The 20,334-nt window shown below is 57.2% G+C and overlaps 1 protein-coding gene across 15 annotated transcripts in view; it reads left to right on the plus strand.

The window, feature by feature from the left end:
* Positions 1 to 4,399: 4,399 nt before the first annotated feature.
* DYSF (dysferlin) overlaps positions 4,400 to 20,334 on the plus strand; it is a 104,378-nt gene continuing 88,443 nt past the window's right edge. For 7 of the 15 annotated variants that reach the window (XM_027789732.2, XM_055796231.1, XM_027789735.2 and 4 more), the window contains exons 1-17: positions 6,594 to 6,732; positions 8,876 to 8,931; positions 9,710 to 9,801; positions 12,866 to 12,971; positions 13,645 to 13,759; positions 13,909 to 14,102; positions 14,259 to 14,387; positions 15,081 to 15,143; positions 15,335 to 15,385; positions 15,477 to 15,507; positions 16,157 to 16,272; positions 16,486 to 16,612; positions 16,935 to 17,038; positions 17,922 to 17,990; positions 18,068 to 18,111; positions 18,260 to 18,342; positions 19,911 to 19,952. In XM_027789732.2, the coding sequence (XP_027645533.2) occupies positions 6,639 to 6,732; positions 8,876 to 8,931; positions 9,710 to 9,801; positions 12,866 to 12,971; positions 13,645 to 13,759; positions 13,909 to 14,102; positions 14,259 to 14,387; positions 15,081 to 15,143; positions 15,335 to 15,385; positions 15,477 to 15,507; positions 16,157 to 16,272; positions 16,486 to 16,612; positions 16,935 to 17,038; positions 17,922 to 17,990; positions 18,068 to 18,111; positions 18,260 to 18,342; positions 19,911 to 19,952 (1,516 nt within the window). In that variant the 5' untranslated portion in view covers positions 6,594 to 6,638. Of the gene's footprint in view, positions 4,504 to 6,593; positions 6,733 to 8,875; positions 8,932 to 9,709; positions 9,802 to 12,865; positions 12,972 to 13,644; positions 13,760 to 13,908; positions 14,103 to 14,258; positions 14,388 to 15,080; positions 15,144 to 15,334; positions 15,386 to 15,476; positions 15,508 to 16,156; positions 16,273 to 16,485; positions 16,613 to 16,934; positions 17,039 to 17,921; positions 17,991 to 18,067; positions 18,112 to 18,259; positions 18,343 to 19,910; positions 19,953 to 20,334 lie in introns of those variants that run through there. The other 8 variants (XM_055796232.1, XM_055796237.1, XM_055796238.1 and 5 more) reach the window with 3 other exon arrangements.

Raw genomic sequence — 20,334 nt, forward strand, 5'->3', positions numbered from 1 at the left:
GGGGATTGCGTTTGGTGTGATTTATTGTGTTTTGTTAACTCTGGATCACAACAGAGAGTAGGAGGGAATTTGTTCTTGAGTTCTCCGTCCAGTGCCACTTTACAGAGCTCTCAGCAGGCGAAATTTCACATGCTACATATGCTCCGTACTGCTCCAGAGCAGTGACCCTCATGGTGAAGATTTCAGTGATCCTGTGGATTGTTATGTTCCCTTTAGCTGGATTTTTTTCTAAGGCCTCTGTGATCTCATGGTAATTTTGGGAAGATAAAGCCGAGGCCGTGAAGGGGAGCAGAGCGGATTCCAGCACTGTTAGCATGCCTGTCATTCCTGCAGTCAGCCAGGGAGGTCACCATCTCTTGCTGTTTCTCCTTGGTGACCAAGTTTGCTTGTTTATTTTGGGTTGGTTTTGCCTGTTTGTTCCAGTCTGTCGGTCAAAGCCTGTGGAGCACTCAGCAGCATGGCTGAACATGGCAATTTTCTCTTCCAGTGTTGCTCACTGCTCCATCTGGGGTTCTGACTGGTGTGCTCTTAGCAGTGGGTCACAACTGTATCATGATTGACTTTGAGCTTTTATTTTTTACCTAGCCACTTTATTTAAAAGCCATTTATTTAAAAGACTGGTTTTTGAAATCCACCATTGTCTCTGCTACTCCTTCAGACTTTGGGTAGTTGATTTTGGTTGAATTCTGTTCCTGGAGGAAGAGTGCAGAAGCATTCTTGCAGGTCCAAGGAAAAGGAGAGACTTTGCTGTTCTTCCTGGTGGGGTATTAAAGGTCATACCTGTGCCATAGCTGGGGCAAAAATCCTTGTGCCTGCAGACCTCTGATCAGGAAAGCACTGAAATAAACTGAACATGGGGTTTAGCAAAGGAAGCACCTGTGTGTTGCTGGTGGGGAACATGCTCCTTGGTGGGACACGATCCCACGGAGCCCATCAGGCTCGCAGGACCTTGCTTCTTCAAGAGCAAGTGTGTGCAGAAAGAGGTACTTTGTATTTCACATTTTGAAGTTGTTGCATGATACCGAGCTGGTAAGTGTCTTTAAACATCCATCTGCTGCCTGAGGTCCGTGCCATGTATGTGCGAAGAGGACAGAGCCTGCTCTGAAGGCTCCAAAAAGCCAACTTTGCTTTGGGCTGCTCATGTAGTTGACAGAGCAGTCACGCTGTCTGACAGGCAGGCAACAGAATTTTGTAAATTATTGCTGTTTGGGCTTCTCTTTTTTTTTTGTTTTTTGTTTTTTTTGGGGGGGGTTGGTTTTTTTTTTTTTTGTTTTGCTTGCGTCCCTTGATAAAGAACGTGAACTGGCTGCTGGTGTATGCTGGTGAGTCACTGCACTGGGCTGTCCTGGCATGTCCATCCCCTGCCAACAGATAAGTGTCTCAAAAATTCGGGTGAGGGATTTAGACCAGCAAATCCTTGGCAAGTCAGGGAGCATGCTTCAGGGTAAGAACGCGCCTGCGTTGAGAGTGCGTGTAGGCCCGCCTCCCCCTGCTCTCTTTGGGATCTGACCTCTAATCCAAAGCAGTGAGCAGCACAGATGAGACTGGCATAATGCTATTCAACTGCTTAATTACCCAGTTACCCTTGGGTTAGTAGTAATTCATATAGAAGAGAATTTAAAAATCCTGTTTGAAATAATGGGATGCAAACTGGAATTTAGTGTGAGGAGCACCTGCGGAGCTGTGCTGCCAAGCTGTTCCACAGCTGGGAGAGACTGGAGGCTCCTCGGGGAGCTGCCAGCGGCATCCTCCACTGCCCGGCACCGCTTGGGACCTTTGCAGTGGTTTTTCCCAGCCTCACCAGAGCACAGGATGTGGCCTTCTGTCCTCGTTAGTCCCATCTCCTGTACAATGCAGCTTTATGTGTGCTTCTGAGTTTTCAGTTGCTCTGTGGAGTTGGGAAGGCAATTTCTTGCCACGGTTTCTCTTTGTTGCTTTATCTGTGCAGAAGACGAGAAAACAATGTTGTTCTTCATTCCTGCTTCTGCCACGCGAGCTTCGGTCCCAATTTGCCTCTGCTGAGCGTATAGAAGGCTGAGGGGGGAGAGAAGCACCCTGGGGACCCACCGGTCTGTTGGGGTCCTTGGCTGTGCTCTGCTCCCACACGTGGCTCTGACAGCTGCCGAGTGGGCCTGGGCTTGGTGGTCGCCGGTTCTGGAAGCAGCCTAAGCTCATCCTCCCACTGCTCCCCCTTCCCTGCTTTGTCTCCCCTTCACCGAAGGCTTTAGGGTGATAACCACGCTTTCTTCCCAAGCCTGTAGCTCTTGCTTTAAAAGAAGCGGCTTTTCCTAGACTTGATGCTCGGAAATCACCTGAGATGCCAGCAGCTCTGCAGTTTTAGATGCTACTCCGAGGGCAAGGTGTTGGCAAATGAAGAAAAAATTTGTTTGTTAATTGACTTGAGCCCTGCACAGCCTCCCCAGGTACACCCCGTCAATGGGGCTGGGGGCAGCTCTGGGTGCCCAAGGTGGGTGAGGGCAGCAGCTTGGGGGGCTTCATCTTGGCTGAGGCCCTGATGCCCACTCGTTGCCTGCCTGCTCCCAGCCCAGAGCTGGAGGCTTCCTGTGACCAGGAAGATGGGATCCAGCACCAGCTGCCATCTGGCTGCGCGGCAGTGTGGCTCTGGAGGATGGCAAGGGCTGTGGATGGGGACTTGGTCAGTAAATCCTATTTCTGCTCTGCATCTGCTTCCTCTTCGCTCGCAGCTCCCCGGACCCTGTTTGTGCCTGGCCGAGAGACACCAGAATAAAGACACCAGACGTTTATCCATCCTAGATAAAGCCAGGTAAGTGCTGCAGCATCCCAGGAAAAGATGCAGGAGTGGTGAGGGCTACTTAACTGGGAATTTTGAGGAAAAAAACATCCTGTCCCTCTCAGGGTGATATGGAAAAAAAAGTAGGAAAAATGAGATAAACCTCCCCAAACAGAATTACAGCACGAGCTATTATGGGTTTTCTGAAGTTTGCTTCCCAAAACGTGTGGTGCTGCACTTCATCCTGGGCCAACCAGTGCTGCAAACTGAGGTTATTTTAGAGCTGCTGGTAATTAAACTGGCCACGTGCTGTGTGCCCTGTCCACTTGGCACATCCATAGGGACGCTGCCGCAGGCGTCTTGGCTGCGGGTGCCTTGAGTAAAATCTACGAAGCTTTTGCAGCAGCGGTTTTTTTTTTTTCAGGATTTTTTTTCCCTCCCACTGGGCATCGCTGAGCTCAGCCCAGTGCTCACGGGGCGCCCAGCCAGGCGAGCTTATTTGAGGGTCTTGGAAAAGAAATAGTCCTTGTAGGGCTGGGATGGTGGGGTCTGTGGGTCTCTTGGGGCACCAGGATGGGGACTTAGATGCTCCTGGAGCCAAGATGGATGGACAAGGGACAAAGTGGCTTTTTCAAGGGATTTGTGCTAAATATCAGAGGGATGCAAAAGGAGGGAGGGATGGAGCGGCGGGAGGGGGATATGGGTACTGGGGGGGCCCTGCGGCTGGGCCACGCTGCCTCCTGTGAGTGCGCTCGGCTTTAATCACCACTGATAATTAAATTTCAGCTAAATATGATAACTCTGCTGCTTCCGGAAGGTTTCTGCTTTGGTGGTCAATCCCTGTGCTGGTGTCCCGCCAGGCATCGGTTGTTGGTGCAGTGGTTAGTGCCTCAGCAGTGCGAAACAGGTTTCAGGTTTAGATAATGTGAAAGAGGGTAAAGGGGAGTGATGCGGGTCAGCAGCCAGGGGGGTGCAGAGTGGGAAGAGGGGTCCTGGCCTGCCTGGGAGGGAGGGACCTCATTGAGCCCCTTGCTGGGAAACCCAGGGGTAAAAATAGCCTCCCTGAAATAGCCGGGTGCCGTAGCTGTCCCCACCTGTCACTGCACGGCTGATCACAGCTGTGCCAAAATGGGACACGTCCTTCTGGGGAAACTGAGGCAGGGGACGGCACGTGGGGAGGGTCCCCCCCCACCCATGGGTGCTGCTCAGCGCAGGGGTGGACTGCTTGCGGCGGCACCCCCGGACTGGGGGTTTGCTCTCATGGGAGGGACCCAGCTTTGTGCCCGGCTGAGGGGTGCCGCAGGGTTCACACTGAATATCCCTCGGCTCCCCCGAAGAGCCCACTTTCCCACCCCAGAGCTAATGTTGACCCCCCGGCCCTGGCCTCAGGGTGAGGGGCTGGGGCTGCACCTGGAGGCTCCCCAACCCGCTGCTTGGTGGGGGGGACCAGCCCTAAGCCCCCCCCCCGCCCTCCATCCTCCGGGGTCTCTGCCAGCCGCCCCAAGGAGCGTGTGTGTGGGGTCTCCCCCACGCCGCCCCGCCTGCGGGGCCGCATCCAGCCCCGGCCGCAGCCGTTCCCCTTTAAGAGGGGCGGGTCCCGGGGGAGGGGGGCGGTGGGTCCCGGGCGGGGGCCGGCGGGGCGGGAGGCGGCCGGGCCGGAGCGATGCTCCGCGTCTTCATCCTCCACGCGGAAAATGTCCGCACGCCGGACGCGGACATCAGCGATGCCTACTGCTCCGCCGGCTTCGGAGGTGCGGGGAGGGGGGGTCGCGTTGGGGGGGTGGTGGGGGTTGCATCGGGTTCTGTCCAGTCGGCGGGGACGGTGCTGGAAGGGGTGGGGTGGGGTCCTGCGTCTTCATCCATCCCGTGCCCGCCCCGCCCCGATCTGATGCGCCCCCCTCCCGCAATGTGTGGTGCACGCAGCCCCCCACTCCCGTGGGTCCCGTTGCCCCCCTGCTCTGTGCGGAGTGGATGCGTGGGGAGTCCCCCCTGGGATCCTTCCTTACTTGAGGGGGAGAGGGGGGCAGAGTCGCGGGGGGGCATAGCTGAGCGGTGACGGCACCCGCCAGCCGGGGCTATTTCTGGCCTCTGCTCGGCGCTGGGAGTGCTGATGGGCAGGCGGGTGCTGCCACGCTTGCCCGTGACCCCCATGGGCGAGGGTCCCACGGGTGCGTGGGGCTGGTTACATGTTGGGAACCTGCCGGACACCCACTTCCCCGGCCCCCCACCCCTCTGCCTGCACCCCCGCAGTTCTGACCCCCCCAGCCCTCTCCCTGGGCCGGGTGGGGGGGGTCCCTTTGCCCGGGGATTCATTCACAGCGCACCCACATCGCAGCGGGCCCTATCCTGCGGCACCCCACGGCTGAGCTGTTGCTTTGCCGGGCTCGGGGGGCTCTGCCGTGGCTCCCCATGAGATGATGGGGCTGGGCAGGGTGCGGGAGGGGGGGGCAGTGCTGGGCCGCTGTCTGTCCCTGGTCCCCTGGGTGGTGGCAGTGGCCGCAGGGGAGCCAGCCTAGGCTGGCTCCCAAACCCTCCCCGTGAGGGGTGGCAGGAGACTGAGATACCCACTGGCCCCTCGTGGCTTGTTTATAATGCTCTGGATATCTTTAGGGTGAAAAAGCACCTTTTTGGGGCTGTGTGTCAGCAGCTGTGCCTGGCTCTGTGGCTGGGGGGGGACTGTGACCTTCCTTCGTGGCACAGAGGTCCCTGCCCCACTGTCACAGTGTCCCTGTCTGTGGTCACGGCTGTGGGAAGCCTCTTGCCCACCGGGCTGAGCACCAGCTTTTCCCTCCCTGTGACAGAGGGACAGTCCCTGCCTCTGCTCCTGGGGACAGGGAAGGGGGTGACAGCAGGAATGTGTCCCCCGCAACCACTGGTGTCAGCTCAGCCCAAGGGTGCTGATGCTCTGCAGCCCTGTGGTGTGTCACCCTCACAGTCCCAGTGCTCCAGTGTTACCAGGGGCTTGTGTGTGTGTGGCATCACCCACATCCTGCTGCCTCAGCATCCCTGGAGGTGTTCCATCCCCAGGGTCCACTGCTTGGGCATTCCTGCAGCTCACAGTGCTCCCTGGTCCAGGTACTTGGTCACCCTGAACTTGCAGCATCCCCAGAAGCTTGTGCTTTTGCACCCTTGGGCCTTGCAGTACCCCTGGGTCTGGATGATTCACCATCCCCAGGGCTTGCAGCGTCCTTGGGGCCCCATGCTCAGGCACCCCCAGGTCCCACAGCACCCCAAAGCTTGCAGCATTCCCAGTCCTGGTGATTTACCATCCCCAGGGCATCCCTGGATCCCGGTGATTTGTTTACCATCCCTGGGGTTCACAGCATCCCTGGATCCTGGTGCTTGGGCGTCCTCGGGGTTCACAGCATCCCTGGGTCCTGATGATTTAATTTACCATCTCAGGGGCTTGCAGCATCTCCAGATCCCAGTGCTCAGCCATCCTCGAATTCTGCAGCATCCCTGGGTGTCACTAATTTATTTACCATCCCCGGATCCCGGTTCTTGGACATCCTCAGAGCCTGCAGTACCCCTGGATCCTGGTGCTCGGGCATCCTCGGATCCTTGCAGCATCCTTGGGTGTCATTCATTTATTTACCACTCCGGGAGCTCGCAGCATCCCTGACTCCCGGTGATTTAATTCACCGTCCCCGGGTCTCTCAGCATACCCGGCTCCCGCGTCTTTGGTAGCCCCGTGGCTCGCAGCATCCCGCCTCTTGCAACCTCGGGAGCCACCGCGCTGAGGCGCTCCGTGTCGCCGTCCGGGCAGCTCCTCCGGCCGCCGGGGGGTGGGGATGGGGGGTGGGTGGGAGGCGGTGAATGGGGGGCCGGATCGTGCCCGGGGCCGAGCCCTCTTTGGCTTCACCGTGCCCTGCTCCATCGTCCAGCCATGCTGCGTTGCTTGCTCCAACGAGCCAGCCACCTCCCCAACTTGGACAAGGGGGACAAACAAAGCGACCCTGTGGCCAGCCTGACTTTCCGAGGTGAGGGGACCCCAAATCTTGGGAGTGGGCAGGATTATTGCCTTGCTAGATTCTTGTTTGGTTTTACAGCTTCCTCCAGCAAAGCCCGGCTTATGCGGGGCGCCCGGCCAGGATGTATGTCCTGGCTGGATGCCCCGCAGAAGCCGGGCTTTGCTAAACCCCATCCTTGTCCTAAATCCTTGCAAAATTCCACCCCCTCACCCATATTGCCCACTCCACTACCCAGTGCACCGTAACCCCCTCCATCCCCACCTTCTGATGCATCCCGTGCTGACACGCATGATGCATCCCAGGGTCCCTGGGGTGGACTGTGATTTTTAATGCTCTTCCTCCGTGATTTTGGGGGTGTGCAGGGTTGTGGGGGACAGTGAGAAATGCTGTTGCCTCAGTGGGGATTTTTCCTGGGGGACGACGACAGTCATTTAGTACTGCCACCCAGTGTCACGGCATCTAAAAGGGGGTGAGCCGCGGCAAAGAGCAGGACCTGGCTTTGCTGCAGGGTGTCGCGCCTTTGGGTGCTCTCAGTCGCTCTTGTACTTTGCTCTCGTTAAGGTCTTCTAATTAATAATATGAGATTGACAAAAAGAAAGCTTTATCTAGGGGGTTATGGCATTGCTGTGGGTGTTGGAGGATGAAGGTCGGGGAAGGGAGCGCTGCATTTGCACCTCGAAAGTCCTCACATGAGGATGTCACTATTTTTTTTTTCTTTCTTGACAGCCATTTCCTGGTGGTGGAAAATGTCCATTTTTAGAAAAAAAAAAATAAAGAAAGGAAAGGGATGAGTGGCTTCTGACCTAGCCTTTCCTGTGCTGTGTGGGGTGGGTGGGGGGAATGGTGCTGCTGCCAGCCCCTTCCCTGCCGGCTCCGGGACCCCTCGTGTGTTCCACCCCACCGTGGGTGCTGGGTGCTCGACCAGAGTGGGCTCCATCCATCCCCCGCCAAGGTGCAAAGCAGCTCTTGGTGGCCAAATCACAGTCCTGGGAATGTGGGGGGAATTCCAGGGCTCTGCATCCCATGGGCATGAGGCATAAGCAGAAGACGTGCCTTACATCGAGGGTGTTATCTCTCAGGCTCGGTGACATTGTCCAGAGGTGCCGTGTTGGGGCGATGGCAGCTCTGCCTGCCCCCGGCCCCAGCCTGGCTCCCGCGGCCACTCCAGCTCCGGGCTGGGAGATGGAGAAGAGACTGGAAATCTTTTATCTGAAATGAGAGAAATCTTAAAATCTGAAACAGGAAAAGATTCATTTAGTGATGTGAAAACAACAACAACAACGAAAAAGGAGAATATTTTGAATGAGCGCCTCAGGCTCCCCGTCAGTCCTGTGTGCCATACCCACAGCCTGGGGTACCTATATATATCTATAGGGCGCTGCAGGGCGCCTGGCTGGTGTCCCCCGGGGTTTGAGTCACCGCTATTGTTCGGCTCTTCCTTTTCCTCTTCCCCCAGTCCCTCCCGTGATGTGGCCCCTTGGGGCCGGCGTTTGGCTGGTTTTCAGTGTAATGTGAAGGTCGCGGTTTCAGGGTGCAGCTGTTGTGGGGGGCTGCTCTGGCAGGGCTGGAGACCCCCAGCACCACGGCTCCTCAGGATGTTGGGTTTGTGCTGCTTTTAACTGCTGCTGCCCGACTCTGCGCCCTGGAATGGCTGCGGTCCCACACCTGGGGACCAGGTGACAGTACCCCCATCTGCGTCTTTTGGGGATGTTAGTGGGCCAGCCCCCCCCAGCCTGTTCAGTGTGCAGGCATCCAGCTGGTGGTCGCAGGGGAACCTGCCTGGGACTGTACTGAGGTCTGGTGTGGGGGAGGAGGATGTTTGGGTCCCCTGTGACATTTTCCAGCCCAAAATCCCACACAGCAGCCTTTGGGAGCCTCCTCTCCGCCCTGCTCATGGGGAATCTGAGGCACGGTGCATTGAAATGACTCCCTCAGGGTTTTCCAGCAAGGTTTGTGGCAGGGCTGGAGCTCAAAGTGGGGCTCCAGAGCCTATGTGTGCAAGGAGCAGGGCCTAATCCTGCTCCTGGGAGCTGCGGGTATCACTGGAGGCTTCCAGCCTCACATGCATGTGGTGGATGGAGTTTAATTTTGGGGTCTTGCCCCACAGTTAGGCAGGGAAGCTGGTCTGACCTGTCTGTGTTCCTTCCTGCAGGTGTGAAGAAGAGGACTAAAGTCATCAAGAACAACGTGAACCCCGTATGGAACGAGGTGAGTGTGTCTCCATCCTTGTCCCCATCCCCACAGGGACCAGCCTGGGCATGGAGGGTGCTGTGGGACTTGGGTGCAAGCCCAGCCAGGTGACCCAGGCACAAGGGGCTTGGGGGACCTGGTGATGCCCCGGGATTGTCACCTCATGGAGGGGGTTGGGGTCGGTCCCCATCACCCCACCGTGGACAGCTTCATGTCCAAGATTCTGGGCAGCAGAGGAGCGGAATTGAGCCAGCTCCATGCAGCCCTTTGCTCCTGCCTCTTCCCCTTCCATCAAGATCTTATCGGGGCTAGGCACGCACATTAAAAGAAGCTGTTTAAAAATATTGCAGCTCAAAGGGAAAACAAGTGTGTTTTATTCATCAGTCTGGCCCAGGGGAGGATATTTTTTTCACGAACCTTCTTCCTTCTAACCCTGACCTGTTCTTACATGGCTCAAAATTAAAAAAAAAAAGGGTTTTTGGTGAGCAATTAACACTGTTTTGGTGCAGAAATGCTGTGTGCCAGCTCCTGTTTTTTGCTCCTTCACTTTTAATCCATGATGAGGGGAAGGTGTTTGCCTGGGGCATCATTTTTCTGTGGGTCTGCTGGGAAATTTTGCTCCAGGCATGTGCAGTGCTGAGACTTGTGCTGTCAGTATAGTGACAGTGAAATGGGTCTGGTGTTTTGGTTCTCCACTTTCAAAAGACCCCGGAGGTGCTGGAGCCGCTGGAAGCTGGCATTGAGCATCGTGGCCTCGGCTGGCCACTGACCCTGGCTCCTTTCTTATCCCTTCCAGGGCTTCGAGTGGGATTTGAAGGGAACTCCCCTGGACCCGGGTGCTGAGCTGACCGTCGTTGTGAAAGACCATGAGACTGTGGGGCGGAACAGGTGGGTTTCTGGGTCAGATGCTGGGTGTGAGCCCCCTGCCCTGCTCCCACCACCAGCACAGCCTGTGCATGCACAAGGCTTTGCACAACAGGGCTGGGGAGGGGGCTTGGGCTCTTCCCTGGCTCCGCATGTTGCACCCCAGTGCCGGCTGCCCTTTGCCACGGTGGCGGCTGGTGGGAGGCGAGAGCTGCATTTCTGGGCTGCTTCGCTCAAGGGCTGGGGAGAAAAAAACAGTATTTGAGGGCCAGGAGCACATAAGGGACCCTTGTGCCCACCACCGCCCCCGGGCTGTCGCACCAGCACAGCTGCCTGTCCCAGGAGCAGTGCTGGTGCTGTGAGGCCATGGTGATGGGCACTTGGCTGGGGACTTGTGAGACGGCAGCCAAGCTCCTTTCCCAAGCATGCTGTGCCGGCAGAGCTGGAAAGGGCGGCGTTTGCAAAACAAACAGCCCAGGGCGGCTTCCTTTCTCACAGCAGTTCCTGGTGCCCCTCACGCCAGGGACAGCAGAGGTTTCCCCATGGATCTGGGGTCTCCCTCCTTGCAGTGATGGCGTTAGGAAGAAGGGTGAGAGCAGGTGGTGATGCCGCCTCCAGCCCCGGGGTACTCAGCCGGCAACCCACGTCTGCATGTCGGGCTCCTTTGGTCAGGATCAGTGCTTGCACAGGATAAAAAATAAAGGAAGGAAGTTATTTTTGGGCAGCGGAAGGTGGGAACCTGCTGTCCTGCTCTGGCTGGGATGGGGTGGATGGCCCTGGCGTGAAGTATACCATTTCCATGTCTGGAGCCGATGCTGGATTTGCTCTTGGGCTGGAGGCCAGCGGAGGTGGAAATTGGGTCTGGTCCAGTTCGGTGGCGTTGTGTGTCTTTATAAATAGCGAGGGGAGGATGGGAGAAGGGTTCCGGCTCCCAGCACAGGGAGATGGTGTCTACCAGTGTGGGGAGCAGCCACTCCGTTGTGACCCATGGGGACTGAGATGCTCTTGCGAGTGGTCCCCTCTCCATCACAAAGGTGACAGTGGAATTTCGCTTTTACTTCCTTTGGGAGAAAATACTGGCCTGACCACCCACATGGATGCTGCAATACCCAAATGGGGCAATTACCTGGTGACTGGCAATTAACGCTTGCTGTCTGAAGTCACAGAATCACAGCACGGTTTGGGTTGGAAGGGACCTTAAAGCCCACCCAGTCCCACCCCTGCCATGGGCAGGGACACCTCCCAGCAGCCCAGGCTGCTCCAAGCCCCATCCAGCCTGGCCTGGGACGCTGCCAGGGATGGGGCATCCACAGCTGCTCTGGGCAGCCTGTGCCAGCGCCTCGCCACCCTCACAGGGAAGAATTTCTTCCTAATATCTGATCTGAATCTCCCCTCTTTCAGTGCAAAGCCATTCCCCTTTGTCCTATTCCTACATGCCCTTGTGAAAAGCCCCTCCAGCTTTCTTGCAGCCCCTTCAGGCACTGGGAGGTGCTCTGAGGTCTCCCCACAGCCTTCCCTTCTCCAGGCTGAACCCCCCCAACTCTCCCAGCCTGTCCCCACAGCAGAGCTGCTCCAGCCTCTGACCATCCCCGTGGTCCCCTCTGGCCCCGCTCCAACAGCTCCACGTCTCTCCTGTGCTGAGGACCCCCGAGCTGGAGGCAGCGCTGCAGGGGGGTCTCACCAGAGCGGGGCAGCGGGGCAGAGGGGCAGAGCCCCCTCCCTTGCCAGGCCGGCCACGCTGCAGGGGATGCAGCCCAGGGCACGGGTGGCTCTCTGGGCTGCGAGCGCACAGTGCTGGGTCATGCCCAGCTTCTCATCCACCAGCACCTCCAGGTTCTTCTGGGTAGGGCTGCTCTCCATCCCTTCATCCCCCCAGCTGTGCTGGGGTGGGGGATTGCACCAGCCCAGGTGCAGGACGTTGCACTTGGCCTTGTTGAACCTCATGAAGTTCACATGGGCCCATTTCTTGTGCTTCTCCAGGTACCTCCTCTGGACAGCATCCCTTCCCTTGAGTGAATCACCTGCATCACTCAGCTTGGTGCCATCTCCAAGTGGCTGAGGGTGCACTCAATTCCACTGTCTATGTCCATGGAGAAGATACTAAATATTATTGGTCCCACTATGGACCCTTGAGGAACACCACTCATTCCTGGTTTCCACTTGGGCATTGACTGTAACTCTTCAGAAGTGGCCATCCAGTCAATTCCTTACCTAACAATCAATCCATCAAACCTGTGTCTCTCCAATTTAGAGTTATGAAGGTTCTTGAAGACCGTACCAAAGGCCTTAGAGAAGTCCAGGTAGATGTCATCCGTAGCTCTTCCCTTGCCCACTGATGTGGCCAGTAGAAGGTCACCAGATTAATCAGGCACAATTTGCCCATGGCGAGGGCACGTTGGTCATCTCTAATCACCTCCCCGCCTTCCATGCCTTTCGACATGTCTTCCTGGAGGATCTGCTCCACGATCTTGTCGTGCTGTTAGGACAGGAAAAAGTGGTCTGGGGGCTTTCCTGGCTCTGGGTGGCAGGAGCTGGGCAGCAGCACTGGTCCCACTCTGCAGCCAGCCCTGGTTTGTGGGGGAACTGGCACTGCTGGCTGGGGTGGGAGGTGGCATGGTGCAGGAAGGGTTGACCAGAAGCGGAGCACCAGGGAGATGCTGAAACTCAGTAGGGGAAAATCGGTTTTATGGTGGTTTAAAATCCTTCTGGATGATGGTGGCATAGGGATACCAGCCTTGGCTGCCAGCTTGGATCTCACCCACCCCTGGGGAAACTCCTGCCCCTGGCAGCTCTGCTTTCTCCGCTGGCAAAGGAAGATCCATCAGCGCTTTGGGCTGGGGCTCCTGGTGCCTCAGTGTGGACTTTTAATGCTTTTCCTTGCTAAAAAGTGGACAAAGCCCCTGGAGATGCTTGCCCCTGTTGTTTCATCTGGGCTGGCTCTGAGTCACCAAATGTCCCCTCGGGCAGCTGCCAGCAAGTGTCCCCCCCTGCCCCTCCCCTGTGGGTTGGTGGTGCGTGCTGGGTTGGCAGCATCTGCAACTCCTCAGCCCCTTCCCCCGCCCATGTCCCTGGTGCTCTTTGCCCCCAGGTTTTTGGGAGAAGCCCGAGTGCCCCTGCGAGATGTCCTCTCCTCCCCCAGCCTGGCAGCCTCCTACAACCTCCCCTTGCTGGACACCAAGAAGCAGAGCACTGGGGTGAGTCCATGCGCCCGAACCAGTATGAGCCATGTCCCTGCCAGCTACAGCTCCCAGTTGGAGACCAGTCTGAGCCATGTCCCTACCGGCTGTAGCTCCCAGTTGGAGACCAGTGTGAGCAATGCCCCTGCCAGTTGCAGCTCCCAGTTGGAGACCAGTGTGAGCAATGCCCCTGCCAGTTGCAGCTCCCAGTTGGAGACCAGTGTGAGCAATGTCCCTGCTGTGTAGCCACGGGACGGGGATGTTCCCGCTGGGTGTCCAGCAGGCTCTGCAGGGGAGCGCCAGGACCACCCCTTGCAGCCACTTAAATCTTGCATCTCCCTTTCCGCAGCTCCCCTCTCCCCGAGGGTTTCCCTGCCTCTGCCTCAGCATCTCCCTCCCACTCCCTTCCCAGAATCCAGCCCTGGCTCAACCCAGCCTGGGGCTGCCATCTACCGGGATAGGGGCTGGGTGGCCACAGTGCTGGGACCTTGCACCCCATGAGCCCTGGGGCACGTTTCCCTGCTGTCCCCCTCCTCCATCCCTTTTTCCCGGTATTTATCTAGCTGCTGCGGCTGTTTCGACTGCATCCTCCATGTCTGGGCAGAACATCATGGGTGGCATCTGGCATCGAGGCTCAGACCCCGGGAGAGCATTTCTGGACACTGTATAACAATTATTTCTTTTTTTCCAGGCTTTTCTCATCCTGCAGGTGTCCTACATCCCCCCACCAGGAGCTGTCCCCCTGTTTCCCCCACCAGCCCCTCCTGAGCCAGCACCGGCCACTGCTGAGCCCGACACGGTCACTGGTAACGAGAAATCTTCACGTGTGACACCAGGGCGGGGATGCATCCCGCCGTAGCATCACAGTTTTTGCAGCTATACCCCTCCCCCTGCGGTTCTGTGATGCCTGGCCCCACTTCGCTCAGTCCTTCATCTCCCTTCTCGCCCTGTGCAGAGACGACTGGAGAGGAGGAGACAGAGGATCAGGCAGCGACGGGGGATGAGACTGAGCCCTCCTCCTCCTCGGGGCCACCGGGGTCTGAGCTGCCCTCGCTGCCCCGCAAGCCCCCCGTGCACCATGTCCAGGGGCTGAAGCGAAGGAGGAGCTCACCCAAAAAGCCTCTATCCAACAAGCCGCAGGACTTCCAGGTGGGGATGAGATGCTCCCCTTGAACCCCCCCTCCTCATGTGCCCCCAGTGTGTCCCTATGGGGGGTTCATCACCTGCGAGGTGCCCCCCTGAGGTGCACATCCCAGGGTAGGACCAAGCCCATAGACCCCTGCCCTGTCGTCTTTCCCATCCCAGATCAGGGTGAGGGTCATTGAGGGCCGGCAGCTCCCCGGGGTCAACATCAGGCCTGTGGTGAAGGTGACGGCCACTGGGCAGACCAAGAGGACGAGGATACGCAAAGGCAACAGCCCCTTCTTTGATGAGGTGAGGGTTGGTCCCTGCTCCAAGTGTGGCTGGGGGCACCAGGAAAGGCTTGGAAAGGTTATGGGTCGGGGTCCTGAGTGATGGAAATTCCAGTGCAGCCCAGAGGCTGGGGTGTGGTGATGGAGACTGTAAAGGGAGAGCAGCAACAGCAGCAGGAAGCCACAGCGAGCTCTTCGGCAGGGCAGCATCCCCTGCCTTTGTGCAGGGCTTGTCTTGGTCACCTTCCCAAGGTGACTTGTGTCCCAGAGCTGCTGGTAGCATCCTGGTGACATGTTCTGGGCAGGGCTGCACAGGGTTGGGCAACACAGGGATGGGCATGCTTAGAGAGCTGCAGGCGACTTGCACTGGGGACAAGGCTGGGGACTTCAATCCCACCTTTTGGGATGTCCCCAAAGCCTGCTTCAACCTGCAGCTGTGCTTTATTTGGATACCCTCTAGGGGAACTGGTCTGGATGTGCTTTTGCAAACCAGCCCTGCAAAAGCAAACCGGAGGGCGATGCTCACCCAGGTGCACCAAAGTCACCCAGCACAGCCCCTTCGGAGGCTGTTGCTATTAACGGGGTAGGGTCTCACCTAACCGGAGGGGAAGAGGCTCCAGCCTGCGGAGTCAGGGACATGGGAGGTGTGGACAAGCCCTGGTGGGGAAGGCTGGGGCAGACCTTCACCTTGCACCCTCACCCCTCTTCCCTGCAGACCTTCTTCTTCAATGTCTTCGAGTCACCATCTGAACTTTTTGACACACCCATCTTCATCACGGTGAGCTTCAGAAAACGTTGGTCCTGCCCCTTGGGAGGGCTGGGGTGATGCCTGGGGCCATTGCCCTGTCTCCCCTCCCTGCAGCACCCTGGAAAACATCCCCCTATTTCTCATGCGGGCATGCAGCGGGGTCCTCCATCCTAGGAGGATTTGGGCTGGATTTACTGTTTTTCCTTATTTTCATCCTGCAGGTTGTGGACTCTCGGTCTTTCCGGACGGACTCAGTGATCGGGGAGTTTCGGGTAAGGCCACTTTCTCCCCTCTCTTGCCCTGTTTTCTGCCTCATTAATCCACGGGGTGAACACTGGCATTTCTTTTTCATTTATTACACAGATGGATGTCGAGACCATTTACTCCGAGCCAAGTGAGCACAGCGGGCAGTTGGGGTCTGGGCCAGGGTCACTGTGGGAGGTTGCTTTGGGAAACACTTTTTTGGGGGCCAAAAATTCAGGAAATGCACACACGTCACAGCTCTCCCATGTATGAACCTGTGTCCATCACCACCACCCATTTATCTTCCCTTTCCCGAGACATGTGTCCTTCAGGCTTTCGTGTCATTGTGCCACCGACTCGCTGGCAGAAAGCCCCACCAGTTCACTTTTTTTGTCTTGAGTCTGGCTCATTATTTTATCATTTAACTATTATTTTATCTCAAAGAAGATAAAAGAATGCTTCTAAAAAATGTCCTACCCTAATCACTGCAGAGAACAACTTGGTAATTTTGGCTGTAAAGATGGAGAACTATAAGGCAAATCCCTTGATAATGTGGTTTAACTTTTGGTCAGCCCTGAAGCGGTCAGGCAGTTGGACTAGATGATCATTGTAGGTCCCTTCCAACTGACATTATTCCATCCCATTCTATTCCATTCTGTTTTCATTCTATATTCTATTCTATTCTGTATAAAAGGAATGTAGTATTTATTATCAAAAATAACACCCAATGGCATCCTTGGAGCCATCTCCCTGCCCATGTGAGGACCAGCACGTAGGTCTCCATCTCTTTTCTCTCCCAGAACATGCTTTCCTCAGAAAATGGCTGTTGCTTTCTGACCCAGAGGACTTCTCCGCGGGGGCCAAGGGCTACCTGAAAGTCAGCCTGTTTGTGCTGGGGCCTGGAGATGAAGCTCCTGTGAGTACCACCCTGGCTGCGGTGGGGGGACCTTCCACCCGTGGTACTTTCCACTGCCCTGGGCCACCAAACCTCACGCCTGTTCCCAGGGAAGCTGCAGCTTTGATCTTTCTCCATTCTGGGGCCTAGGTGCAGGGATTTTGGGGTTTTGCTGCTCATCTCAGGACTTTTAGGAAGATGGGTAGTGTTTTCCTCTTGTCCTTTGTCCTGCAGCTGGAGAAGAAGGAGGTCTCTGAAGACAAGGAAGACATCGAGGGCAACCTCCTGCGCCCCACCGGGGTCACCCTGAGAGGAGCTCACTTCTGCCTGAAAATCTTCAAAGCTGAAGACTTGCCCCAGAGTAAGTGTTTCCTTTGCTGGGCAGGAGTGTGCCAGGTCCAGCCCCTGGCATTGCAGCGCGTTGCAATGTGCTGGAGAGGGATAGAGTCACAGTTAAGGAAACTTTATCCATAGCCTTGATCCAAAGGCCTTGCAGATACTGCTCAGCCATAATGTACTGGGAGATAAGTCTCTTACTGGTGCAAACTGGTTTTACCGTCCTGCTCGTCCCCACCTGGCTTGATGGAGATGCGTAGCCTGCTTGGTGGGGCAGCCTGTCTGGAACCGGGGCGTCCAGATGCTGCGCACTTCCGTGAGCTTTCAGCATCTCCTTCTCCTCCCAGTGGATGATGCCGTCATGGACAATGTCAGGCAGATCTTTGGCTTCGAGAGCAACAAGAAGAACCTGGTCGATCCTTTCGTGGAAGTCAGCTTTGCAGGCAAGACGGTGAGCAGCCAGAGCAGGGCAGCTCCTCCGGGTCCCTGGGGCTGGGATGGTGGCCGTGCACGGGGAAAATTTGGTGCTTTGCTGGAGCATTTGCAAAGGTCCCATCAGTCCTTGTCACGCCTGGTTTTCTTTCCCTCTGCAATGACACGTGCTGCAGCCCAGCTCATGTCCCCAGCCCTGTCCTCAGGTGTGTGCGGCAGGAGCGGTGCCACCAGACACGGTGTGCCGGGCTGCACTGGAGTAGTTTCTTTGCTGGGCTCTTCGTGGTGCTGTTGCATCAAAAATGGGGACGGGGAGGCCGAGCTGCTGGGGGAGGGCGGGTACTGCAGCAGTGGAGGGTTGTGCTGCTCTTCTTGGCACTGCCTGAAGTGGCCGGCTGGCTGTCCCCAGTGCCGCTGAATGTCCCCCCATGACCATCCAGGGTGTGGAGGTGGCTCTGCTGGCTTTGCAGAGCCGCAGCCTGCTCCCTTTGAATCCGGGTCTCCTCCAGCAATATGCCCAGGAGCTGCTGCTTGTCTTTTGATCCACAGCAGCACTGAAGGGCTCAGAGTCTCCTCTGCCCATAATTCTTTCCCTGGGGACAGTGTTGGGGTGGTGCCAGGGGCTTGGGACATTATTTTGAGCAACCACAGTGGGAAGGGGGTGAGTTTCTGGTGGTCCCAGGGTGGGGGGTGGGAGTGAGATCCCCAAGCAGCCCATAGCATCCTCTGCCTCCTGCACAGAGGGGTTTACCAACGCGATGCAGAGCGAATGGAGTGTGTATTTTGGGGAACCTGAGGCTTTCCAGCTGCGTGGATAGGGCATGTGGCAGCCTTGCTTTTCTGAAGTGAGCTGTGAGCACTGGGGCAGCACTGACTTTTCACCCCCCATCTCCCATCTCCAGCTCTACTCGAGGATCCTGGAGAAGAACGCCAACCCGCAGTGGAACCAGCGCCTGACGCTGCCAGCGATGGTAAGTGGGGGTGCCCCCCCCAGCACCCCACCCACCCCCACGCAGCTCACCACTCCTTTCCCTACCTCTTTTCCCAGTTCCCTTCCATGTGCGAGAAGATGAGGATCCGGGTGACCGACTGGTGAGTGGGGAGAGGGCTCACCGGAGGGGCTCCCTGTGCCTGCCTGTGGGCAAAGCAGAGCTGGAGGAGCAGGATAGGCAGGGGGAGGCCCCACAGGAATCCCCCCTCCCCATTCCGCGGTGTGACAGCATCACGGGTTGTGTTGCAGGGACCGTCTGACGCACAACGATATCATCGGCACTGCTTACCTCTGCATGTCCAAGATCTCGGCCCCTGGTGGGGAGCTGGAGGGTAAGCCGGGGGCAGCAGGACAGGATTTGGGGTGCATGGCCATGGAGGAGCACTGCATGATCACGGCTGGAGGCTGGTGTTGGTTTGGAGGATGTCATGGCCACGATGGTCCCTGCACAGTCACCAGGACGCGGTGCTGGGGGATGCTCTGTCCTGCGGTCTCTTTTCTGATTGGACCTGGCCCCTCCTGATTTGTTGTTTTGAGGATCTTTTTAAACTAAAAAAAGGGAAGATTTAGATTAGACATTAGGAAGAAATTCTTCCCTGTGAGGGTGGCGAGATGCTGGCACAGGCTGCCCAGAGCAGCTGTGGATGCCCCATCCCTGGCAGTGTCCCAGGCCAGGCTGGACGGGGCTTGGAGCAGCCTGGGCTGGTGGGAGGTGTCCCTGCCCGTGGCAGGGGGGTGGGACTGGATGGGCTTTAGGGTGCGTTCCAACCCAAACCATGCTGTGATTCTGTGATCTTCAGCTCCTCCCAGGGGTGTTGGGATGGGAGGCTGCAGGACCATGGTGTGCCAGAGGTATTGCTTCCTCTTTTCGTTGCTGTGCGGAGGTGGCTGTGATCCCCTGTGTGGTTGTTGGCAGGCAGTGGTGTCATTGTTGCTGGAAGATGCTATGTCCCACCTGTGTGTGCCCCTGTTTAGTGGCTCCTCTTTAGGTGGCATATAGTGGTTGTCACGAGGTAGGATGGGGGTTCAGGCCAGCTTGTGCTGAGGAAGTGCTGTTGCAAGTCCCAGGGGTTTTCCGAAGCAAAGGACCACTGCAGAGGTGCTGGCAGGGATGGGCTGGGTGACGCCGACTGTGTCACCTGTGCCAAGTGGGAGGGCAGGGAGCTGGGACACAGTTGTGGGGCTGCTGAGAACCAGGGCAGGGCCAGGAGCAGAGACTACCCTAACCTGCATGAGCGTCTCCCACTGCTAACGGCTTGGTGGCATGTGCAACCCCACTGGGACCCCCTCGCTCTGCCCCCTTTGCTTTGTGCATCTCTGAGACTCTTGGGTGCCCTGCAACCCCCCATCCCGTCATGGGCATCCCCACATGGTAGGGGCGATGGATGAAGCTGGCAGCAGCTACCAGGGCTTGAGCCTGGTGCGAAGCTCGTGCCCCGCAGCCTGTGCCCTTCCCAGTGCATGCAGGCATGGAATTGGGGTGCAGCACTGTTCTCCACTGTGGTGCTTGTGTGTCCAGCCCTCCTCTTCCCCAGTTAAACTGCAGTTTCTGGGCTGGTCCAGAGAGAGAGAGAGGCCAGAAAGGGAGGAGGTGCTGGAGGCTGCAGGGGGTCTGCCAGCACACACCACCACTTGATCTCGAGGAGGTGCTGGGGAACTGTGGCTCCATCCAGCTTTTGCGACACATGGAGCATCCTGCAAGGATGCTCAGATCCTCCTCTTCCACACCAATCCTATGGTCTCTGGGAGGGCGATAGGGCTGTGTAACAGCCTCCCCCTTTCTCTCTCTGTCTCTCTGTCAGCACCAAAAGCCCATGAGAGCATCCACCCTCGTTTCCCATAACCCTCCGTGCTCCTCTGCCAGCCTTTCCTAACCTCTCTCCTTTTCTTTGTGCCTCAGATGAGTTTCCTGCTCTCGCGAAGCCTCTGAAAGCCGCAGACCGTACGTCCCCCTTAGCCTCTCGGTTTGCAGTCGCTGCTTGGTAATCGTTTCGCTGGCTCAGTTGCTGTCAGGGCTGGAATGCTGCCCGGAGCTGGGGCAGAACCGGCTGTGTCACGCCTGGGCACCTTGGTGGGAGGTGGGGATGGCTCCAGCTCAACCCCACAGCGGTTTTGGGGTGTCCCTGTTGGGCAGTGATGTCTTTGCAGCCTTATGTGTGCTGAGCCAGCTGTGCAGAGCTGGCTTGGGAGCCTAGGGCAGGACCCTGCAAGCGATTTCTGCCCCTTTGCTCGACATTTTATAAAAACAAGTGATTCTTTTCCAAGCATGCTTTTACTGCCTTAAGAGGAGCATGGGGCCAGCTCTTTGGCTGGTGTAAATCCCC

The sequence above is a fragment of the Falco peregrinus genome, chromosome 2, assembly GCF_023634155.1.
Source record: "Falco peregrinus isolate bFalPer1 chromosome 2, bFalPer1.pri, whole genome shotgun sequence".
In the NCBI taxonomy this organism is placed as follows: Eukaryota; Metazoa; Chordata; class Aves; order Falconiformes; family Falconidae; genus Falco; species Falco peregrinus.